General features: G+C 46.9%; 1 protein-coding gene across 1 annotated transcript in view; it reads right to left on the minus strand.

Annotated features, from left to right (window-relative positions):
• The window catches only part of LOC119405938 (eukaryotic translation initiation factor 2D), a 28,406-nt gene extending 18,344 nt beyond the window's left edge, over positions 1 to 10,062 (minus strand). The window contains exons 1-5 of the mRNA XM_037672763.2: positions 9,775 to 10,062; positions 7,837 to 8,111; positions 3,620 to 3,915; positions 2,919 to 3,071; positions 303 to 491 (exon numbers count right to left, since the gene is read on the minus strand). Coding sequence (XP_037528691.1) covers positions 303 to 491; positions 2,919 to 3,071; positions 3,620 to 3,915; positions 7,837 to 8,111; positions 9,775 to 9,830 — 969 coding nt within the window. The 5' untranslated portion in view covers positions 9,831 to 10,062. The remainder of the gene's footprint in view (positions 1 to 302; positions 492 to 2,918; positions 3,072 to 3,619; positions 3,916 to 7,836; positions 8,112 to 9,774) is intronic.
• Positions 10,063 to 10,131: the final 69 nt, after the last annotated feature.

The following is a 10,131-nucleotide window of genomic DNA, read 5'->3' on the forward strand; positions in this document are numbered from 1 at the left end:
TTTTAGCGTTCCAAATGAATCGTATGTAAATTAGTCCCCACTGCAGTTTACAGATGCATACGGATACATCCGTGCGGGACTGAATCTATGCATACGGATTCATTTGTATGGAATTGATTCCGTATGCACACGGATTTATTCGTAGGGAATTTGTTCCGCATGGATCAAATTTTCTTTTCTATTTATAATGAATATCGTGGAAGTGAAATTTCACTGCAGATACTTATGCCTTTAAAGGCGATATCGATGGTGGCGAAATGTGAAAGGTGTTTGGTGAAGATGGTATGACTGCAAGTGCTCACCGACTGCAAATGTGCCAGGTAGGTGGACAGCTTCTTGTACGAGGTGCGCCGAATGTCGAGCTGCCGACCCGGAGGACAGCGCGGAAGGACATGGCCACTGTACAGACTGCTGGCGAGCAATGGCAGGGGCAGCTTGGATCTCAACGCCGACAACACACAGCCCTCCAGTAGGGCATCCATGCTGTCCGTCTAGGCACAGAAAGAAGAGAAGGAAAGAGTACTTTTGAAAAGCAGAAGACCGAAGCAGCATCGCTCACCCAAGAGATATGCTTAGCAACACCACGCATACACAGCACACAGACCTTATCCTCAAGAAGTCATGTTGTGCTGAGAAAATGCAATTTTTCAATTCCCGAAGAAGTTAAATGTGGCGGGAATCCCTTGGAAACTATGAAAACTGGCAGGGTCATTTCTTGAACCCGAGGTGGAACCTGTCAACAAAATATTGCGTGACTGTAAAGGCGTGTGAATATTCGAAGGTTTTGAATATCAGTTGAATATTACATTTGTAATTTGTGCATTTCACTTGAAAAACCATGTACAGTAGAATCTCTTCAAACGGAACCTGCAGGGAACAAGATAATACCGTCATGTGGTTGCGACAATGATTAAGGTTCCAGCAAGACTCGGAAATACAGAACTCTTTATTAGGCAAACTTGTGCCCGGAAACTGAACGATCTAAGTACAAGCGGTTGATGGTGTACACTGATAGCGGCGAGAACAGTCGTTGGCCGTCGAGTAATCTGGTCATCAGTGGAACGCATCATCTTTTATACAGTCGAGCCCGACTATATCGAACCCGTTTATATCAAATTATCCCGTATATCGAACAATTTCTAAACACGGTAAATTTACATTGAGAATATATAGCAAAAGTTACTGTTACATCGAACGAAAATAGCAACGACAACCGATATATCAAACTCCATGTGCCTCAAAAGTGCTCCAGCAAGTTGGCTTTCCCTCGCGGTGGCAGGGAAAACTGCCGGCGCCACCCTAGAAAAAGTTGTTCAGACCCGGTTGTGCATGGGCGAACACTCCCCTGCAAGAAATGATCCTGGCCCGCTCGCAGCGCTTACAGCCAATCAGAGGCCGTCATGCTTTCTCCGAGGCCGAGGCGCGGAGGCGGTAGAAGCGGTAGAAGTGAGCGCCATTTTTTCTTTCTTTATGCTTGTGTGCCTGCTGCTGCCTGTTTTCCTCGAGTCCTCATTCAGCGTGGTCCGTGCTGGTGGTGTTGCCTGTTGGTGCTCTGTGAACTTTATTGGCGTGCTGTCGTCATGGCTTGTGCAAAGAGGCAGAATTTGCCGTTCGCCGCGAAACTCGAAATCATAAATCATAAATCGTGGGCAGATGTCACGAAGGAGACGATCCAGAACTGCTTTAGGCATGCCGGCTTCCGCATGCCTGGTGATGACACCCCAAATTCCGATGACAGCATGAAGACACCGCAGCTGTTTCCACCGAAGTTTGGAGCGAGCTGGCAGAGTTCCCGGGAGCTATCGACGGATCGACATTCAACGAGTTCGTCAGTGCGGACGATGATGTCGCCATCATGGGTGAGCTACAAGATGAGGACTACGTTGCAGACGTCGTGCCGACCACGAGCCAAAGCGACAGCAATAAGGAAATTGACGATGGCCCATTGCCTACATCCTCCGAAGTGATTAGTGCACTTGCGTTGGTCCGGCGCTACTGCGTGAATGTGGAAGGTTGCGGCCTCAGCTGCTTTGACTTGTTGGACAACGTGGAGGCGTGCGTGCTGTCGCAGGCAGCGAAGTCGTTGACACAGAAGAAAATCCAGGACTATTTTGTTCCAAAGTCGGGCACGCAAGTAAGCCACCATATTAATAAAGTACTTTTCTTATTGTTATGTGCCTTTGTGTCATTAAATCCTATAGCGGGCCTATATCGAATTATGCCATATATCGAACTAATAAACGTTTTTTGGCGAGTTCGATATACCCGGGTTCGACTGTACATCAGTCATCATACCTTCCAGTGTTATCGCTGGTGCTCGCGTAAGCGCTTAAAGAAGCTTGACAGTTCGCGTCCTGCGTGTAATATTAACAGAATGATCTCAAACAATCGCGAAGCTTCCCAAACACTGCGGCGCCGTCTGCACCGAGCATTGCTCACAGTATTTTTGGGTGAGACCAGAATACATCAAAATAAAGCGACAAATGCGTGTGGAAATATTTTCCATTTAACAGGAATTTTGTTTACCAAGAGATGTACGGAGGTGCAGCACCCAAATACACAACCAACCAAGTTAAAGGCAGTTCCGTTTCAATGATTTCAATTCACTGAGGTTCTACCGTATACAGTATCAATAACATTGAGGACTGCTCGCTTCTTAGTAAAGTGCACGCCAAGGAATGGAGTAACTGTGACACTGCTTTGTCTCTTGTTCTATATGAAATTGAGAGCATGGAACCGGTGACAGGCGCATCAAGCGCTCTTCCAGATCGCTCCAAGTGAAATTGTGATGTAGCCACAACATGCAAAGAAGTAAAAAAAAAAACGCTACGCGACAGTGCATGCAAGTTCTTCATCTGCTCTTTTAGTCTGACACAAAGTTCACAAGAAAATCCACGCGTAGAAGGATCCATACTGACCGTCTCTTCAACCTGCTGTTCTTCCTTGGAATCCACCGAAGGCTCCGGCTGCGCTTCCGCCGTTGCTGGCTTCTCCGCAGGCGGACACTGCTCTTCGTCGACCGCGGAAGAGTTCTCTTCAGGTACTGCGGCTTGGCTGTCCGTTTCTTGGGACTGCAAGAACCAGAATTCACTGAGATCACACACACCGAATCTTTGCAGTAAATAAAGGTCTCACTGTCGTGCGTCTTTTTCTACGTTCCATAGTTACTCACCACATACTGATTCACCATTAAAAAAAAATGTTTATACCCTTTTTGGCATATCTTGTACTCAAATGACAACTGGATGTAGCTAGCATTCACTTTTTTTTTTTAAAACTCTGCACTCGATATTTACTTGCCAAGAGCAACATGTAGCATCTACAACATGCAAGCAGTTTGTGACGTGAAAATACTGCATAAAAAAGGCACACAAGATAAGAACTACTGTTTGGGGATAAGACAGGCTTCGAAGGGTGCAAACATGTCTTTCTCTTTAGTATCCCTGGATGAACTGCTAGGTTGCGTAACATGCAACTGTCTTTATTTTTCATTGTAACCACAACTGGTGAATCGTTATTCACGTGTTCTTATGCACATATGCCAATCTGTGAAATTCAACAAGGAGGAGGAGGTTGGGGATGGATAGCATGCATTCCTCAAATGACGGGAAGCGCTCACCTCTGGCTGCTGGTTCTCCTCGTCCTCTTCTTCGCCACAACTGTCACCGTCGATCTGGGGCAGCGGCCTCTTGCCACCGTGCGCCCACAGCTGGTCCCCCAGGACGTGCGCGATGGCGATGGCCTTGCCAGCCCGCTGCTCGGCCGCCAGGGCCTTGGGGCTCTGCAGGAGGTGCCCCACGGCCACGGCGGCCCTGCCCGCTCCGGCCACTCGGACCGCCACCGCGTCACCCAAACGAGCCTCGGAAAGGCGCTCGCTGTAGCCGGCCAGCCCCGGTGCCATGAAGTCTGCACCACCTGCCACAAGTGAAGGAGATTTCAATGTTTTTATCAGAAGTCAAGAGCCTGGTGACATGTAAATTAGTAAAACGTCAGAGCGGAGAGGGGGGGTGGTGTTAGCCAACCCCCTTCAAGTTTCTAAGGGATTTACCTTTAGCGACAACCTTGCTCATGTTTTCACAACCACAAGCGAAATCCATCAGAGATTAGCCAGCAAAAACTGAATTGGGCAACAATAGACCGTTTTCAAGCACACGAGGGCCACCAACGGGCGCACAAGGGGTCATGGGAAACGTGTGTACGCCGCAGCAGCCGCCTCGACGAGCCCGCGGGCCTCGCGCTGTAGCTTTCTGCTTGCGCCATGCGAGGACTTCTTAGACACCATAAATTTGGCAAGGTGCCACATGTTACTGCGCAATTCAATCACGAACTTCAGTGTTTAGCTGCGACAGCCTCTCGACGATTTCCGTCTGTCCCACTGTTGGACTAGTTGAGCGACTCAGAAGCGTCACTTTTTATTTTTATTTTCTTGGCGCCAGTGCGTCTTATGGCATAAATGAAAAAAAAAAAATACAACTCGGTTGCCTATGAAGTGCAGGAGCGGTCTATATGATTTGCGGACAAGGAGTTCGCGGATGCATTTGAAATCAACGTCCATCGACGCTGTCGACGAGTACAGTTTCTGATATTTAGAGTACACTATACAGAAAGTGTAGTCGGCATTTGGGGAAATGAGATACATTCATTGCGCCGCTCGCACCCTACATGTAACGAACGATAAGTGCCTACTAACCTTCGTTGGTGCTATAACCACAGGTTGGAATAATACTTAGAGTGAAAAAAGAAAGGAGCAGCACAAGGAAGGAAATGCACAAACCAGCGCTCACACAAAACTGAAAGATTATTGCACGCGTGAAAAAAAAAGCACATATACAAAAATAAGAGCACGTCGCGCGTGTTATAGAGAGGCAACAGAAGTCAAACAACCAAGGTGCATGCTTACAGTTGATTAATAAAGTTGAATTCCTTGTCTTGTAACGACTGAGAAGGTTGACTGACACACAGTGTGGCGTTATTTTTGACATGATATGCCTCCAAAATTTCTCGTGTTGTCTGATTAGGTTGATGGTATACAAAATTACTGCGCTTTCGAAGATGGGATTACATTTTCATGACTGACATAGCGATGCGAGATGAGACAGCTTCATTCAATGAATTCCGATGCTCGCTGAGGCGCGTGTTACTACATCGACCAGTCTGGCCGATGTACATGTGGACGCAAGAAATAAAAATTTGCGCTTAACTCCTACACAACTGACAAAACAATTGGCATGCCTCTGACCGCATTTTTCTTTGCCCACTACAGACCTCTGCGAAGTTAATGCGACTAAGCTTATTTGGGGCATCAAACACAACCTTCACTCCCACATCGCTTCCCTACGTTCTTCAGGCCATGCGACTCCTCATACATATGTGGAATAACTGCAATATTTCTAGTTTCTTCATTATTCACGGATGGAGGACGTCCGTATTAATCTTTCTTTGCCATGCGAACCGATTTTCGCAAACCATACATTGATATGCAGGATATCCCGCCTCTGTGATCACTTTGCAGCTGGAAACTATGCTCATCTCATGTGCGCAAGTTTTTATCCAATGCCGTGCGTAACTATGAGACCATGACATCACAATTCCTCATTTAACAATATTCGAATGCGCCGATGCGAAATTGCGCCGACACATTGAAACTTAAAAGCATGTATCAAGAAACTGCAAATTATCAGAGCAAGACATATCGCAAGTGAATTCTAGTACCATCCCTTTTTCTTTAAACACATTTAGATCGTGCTCACTTCTTTGTACAGGGCGTGACTTGTCAATTAAAATCAAATAATCATCTGTATACCTGAACACTGTAACACCTCTCTACAGTTTGGTTAAACACGATCACGAGCCGCTATGGCATTAAATGCCATAGCGGCTTGTGAACAAGTAATCATTGAATAAATACGATTTCGATGTTCCAGCTCACGTCGCTCACGAAAGCACGTTTTGACTGCATGTATCGGCACGTGATAACTCGTGTGCCGCTTAAATGCTATATCCGGCATACATCTGCTCGGTAATACCCACACTGACTGCATCATTCCTTTTGCATTTCATGCGTAGAGATACATGCATGTGTAGTGTATTTAGGATTTAATAATAGTCAACCAGCGGTGACGCGTTTTTTTCGTTTGGTGCTCCCGTGGCGCCAACGAGCAGCGAGTGACAGAACAGCCGGCTGGCTCGCTGCACACACTTTTCCCATAGTGCTGCGCGCGCCCGCAGAGGGTTCTGGGATTGCTTGAAAAAGGTCTATTTACTGTTGCAGTGACTTAGCTGTTGTACAGACAATCAAGCCAAAGAAAGTATAGGGGACGTTATTTGTAGTGATTAGAATATAAATGTCAAGGTATTACAGTGGATGAAAAGGCAACTTGCCACTGGCAGGGACCGAACCTGCAACCTTTCCGTCCGATGCTCACCCGATTGAGCTACGGCGGCGGTCATCCTCCCATCTACTTTATCGGATATAGCTAACGCTCTCGGGCTTAAATTCACACTTAATCATACCTGCCAACTCTTCTAAGTTTCCCATAAAATGTGCGAATTTCGACCTCACTTACGAAATTATGAAAAAAAAACGTGAAAAGTCTACTAAAACATCACTGTGGTATCTTCTGCCTCCACGAGAGGGCAATGCATAGTCTTGTTATTATCATCAGCAGCTGCAACGTTTAGTGGCTTCTGTCAACGAAGAACCTTCTCAAGTGGCCAAAGTCTGCAACTGCTGGTGGCAAGTTGCCTTTTCATCCACTTAATACCTTGACATTTATATCCTAATTACTACAAATACCATCCCCTATACTTTCCTTGGCTTTATTGTCTGTTGGTTCTCATTAAGGCTGTGTCTAACAAAGAAAAAAGGAGCCCTTAAATTTCTCTCCTTTCGTTTATGCACAAGTGAGGTACACAAATGCAGAGGTGTCGAGATGTGGGCTAGTTGTTATACATTCATTTCAACAACACAAGAAAGGATGGAACAACAGAAGAGAAGCTAAAGGACAAGTGCTGAACCATCAACTAAATAATTTTTTGTTATTAGGGTGGCGATTGTAACAAATGTGCACTTGTGTAGTTTTTGTTCATTGTTTTGTGGTTTCTGGTCTATATTTGTTGCTATGACAAAAAATGATGTAGTTGATGGTTCAGCACTTGTCCTGTAGCTTCTCTTCCATTGTACCATACTTCCTTATGCTGGAAGCACACAACATAAATCTCTCATCGCTGTGATCAATATCTTGAAGTTTGTTTCCCAACTGTTAATTCCAGCAGTACACTACATGCCTAGAACAAAGGGGAGCCACTAATTAAAAATCCAAATGTATGCGGCCCAAGGGTGGCGAGGTGCCTCCCCCCCCCCACGTGGAAGAGTTTGGGGAATGCCAGCAGCGCATCCCTGCCCCCCACCAGACTGTAACTGACGCCTCTGCTGGTACAATAGAACACATGTGCAGTATTTGTGCCTCAAACAGGATGACCTGTTTAACAAAATAGTAAGTACTGCTTAGTACTGGTCATAATTTTGAGTGTTAAGGTGCATGGTAACAACAAAGTGACCTGTGTCATGAGGTGTACTTAATGTTCCTAACACTAGGTTATAAAGACATGTTTGTTAGCGAGTCATTAGTTGCACCGCACTCTGCCTCTACCACTGCTGTTCAGTTTTCAGGCTAGGTGCACACGAAGTGTCAGGAGTAGCAGATTGTTATTGAGTCATGACTGTTGCAACTCCCAGCTTGAACGAACAACACTACCATGTGAAAGTGATGTAGACAGCCCAATATGGAATCCACTGCAGCAGTGAGGTGCTCACATGCATGCCTCCATGCTCACCTGCTAGCCGCTCAATCACGGGCTTCCACGTGCAGACATAAGGCAGCAGGGACGGCTGGCGCCACAGAGTGTACAGGCTGGGCACCAGGCGGCCCCCGTCATGCTCGAAGAACAGGGGCTCCGAGTCCAGGCTGTAGGCCACCACGGACTCGCCTCCGTGGCACAACAGACGCAGCTGGAACAGCTCCCCACCTCGTCCGACGGGGCACAGCTCATCCAGCTGACTCGCGCTCAGGTGAGGGTACTGGGACTCCAGTTGGGAACGAAGGCGCTTGCTGCAGCAATCAAGAGGAGCTTATGTTAGAATGCGACAGTGGCCCATGACACACATCGACACCACGTCGTTTTGTGGATTAATGAAATGTGCTGTTGGGTGAGTTGGTTTATTCTAGTATGGCGGTATAAGAAAGTGCTAACTTTGCATGGTACAAGACAGAAACGCAAGGAGGTTAACCAAGCATGTGCTCTGTTCGCTACACTGCACACGCTTGAAGAAGAAGAAAAAAAAGGGCCAATAATAGATCAGATAGGGAAGAAGAAACAAGAGCAAAAGACAATAACAAATCACTAGGTTCGTTCAATTCACCCGCATCATTTGAACCAGTTTATGAAGTGCTGCACCCTCTCGTTCATTTTAGTATGGCTGCAGTGGTATCATCTGAACCATGTAATGCCGTTAAAAAGGTGCAGGACTGGTTCAAAATTTTTCTGCGCCACCCTAGTTGATGGTGCCGACGCACCAGCGTGACGCTGCAGCACAGTGGACAACGCGGTACATGGGCACAAGTGAAAATCAACTTGTTTACAAATGCCGCATCTATGCAACGTGCAGTGTGTCTAGACCTCGGAAACTGACCATGTGTGTTGTTTGCGAACTCTCAAACTGGTGCGGGCGGTGCGCATTAAGTGCACGATGCGTACTGCCGGCATCTTATAGGCACCTCGCCATTTGCTGCTAGTGTAGTGTTGTGCCTGTACCACTGTACTTGAGTCACACAATTCCTCATCTTCTCGTGCCCCGCCGTGAACTGGTTCACAGTGGTGAAGGCAAGTTGAACGGACCTGTTATATATATGCAGTGTATACGTGTGTTGATTACAATAAAGCTTTGTTACGAGCTAGCGCTTGTCTGTCTCCCATGTAAAGTTTGTGCTTTTTTTTTTACGCCATAGCATATGATATATGAATCTCTCCGTAGGGGCAAAACAAAGAACATAATTTCCAGGGGTTGTTGCGCATGGATTACTGTCACTAGTACCACGAAGCAGCTGTACAGGTGTGCTCAGGACAGCCCAGAAAGCATTACAGTGACATCCTCGGAGCTTTTGTCGGAAATCTTCACTTCCTGGATGCCTTCCCTATAAATGCAGTGCCTTGCCGTACAACAGAGAGCATAATGTAGTCAGACGCGGCAGTATGCACACGGCGCATGGCTACAAGCAACAGAATGCCTTACAGAGCTGGGCTAGCTTAGTAGCTTGGTTTCCACCTCTCAGCGGCAGTGCATTACGTCGAATCAAGCTTCCACGAATTCTGCCAGGAAAAGCCATCCGCTACAGCATTCATACGTATGAAACTTGGATGGCAAAGCCTCGTACTTGGGTCAGTGTGGACAACACATTCAGTGGGTGGCGTGTATACATACGTGACTACAAGACTCCGCACGCTAGGCATCGTAGAGAAGCATAGCACACATATTAGGTTAGGTTGCACGACGAAGTAGCAAGAAGCGCTATTCCGAGGTCACCACTTCAAGCAATCGCACGCCCCCATTTATGTTACTGAGGCATCTGAACTTGATATCCTAGATTAATCGCGCTGTCGCGCACCGAGCCCTCAAATGAGCGAAAATTGAGGTGAAAGGCAGCTCGCTGCAATTGTCGGTACAGGAACTAACAACAGAACACAACGACAAACAGGGTACAAAAAGAGCCCCACCGGTCGGTGTTCCTCAATCGAACGTTGGACTTGATTTTGAACGGTTTTATGAACATTGCACGGCCGTCGACGTAGAAATGTTCGCACTACGCTACACAATTAATTTCAAGTATGAGTGCCGGTATCAAACCAATGTAGTCACTAGCGCCCGAGGCGCACCACCACAGCGGAGGCGTCTTCGCTGGCTGCTCCTCAAGAGGACGTGGGTGACTCAGACTTGATCTTACTGCGAAGGTTTTTACGGAATCCCACTAGCAACAATAACGTTCGGCGTAACTTCTCCGCACACGTCCCAGCACATACATATGGACCGGCGGCAACGCAGCCGGTTGGCTACAGCTGGCTAGTAAATTGACT

This window comes from Rhipicephalus sanguineus, chromosome 9 (assembly GCF_013339695.2).
Source record: "Rhipicephalus sanguineus isolate Rsan-2018 chromosome 9, BIME_Rsan_1.4, whole genome shotgun sequence".
NCBI lineage: Eukaryota > Metazoa > Arthropoda > Arachnida > Ixodida > Ixodidae > Rhipicephalus > Rhipicephalus sanguineus.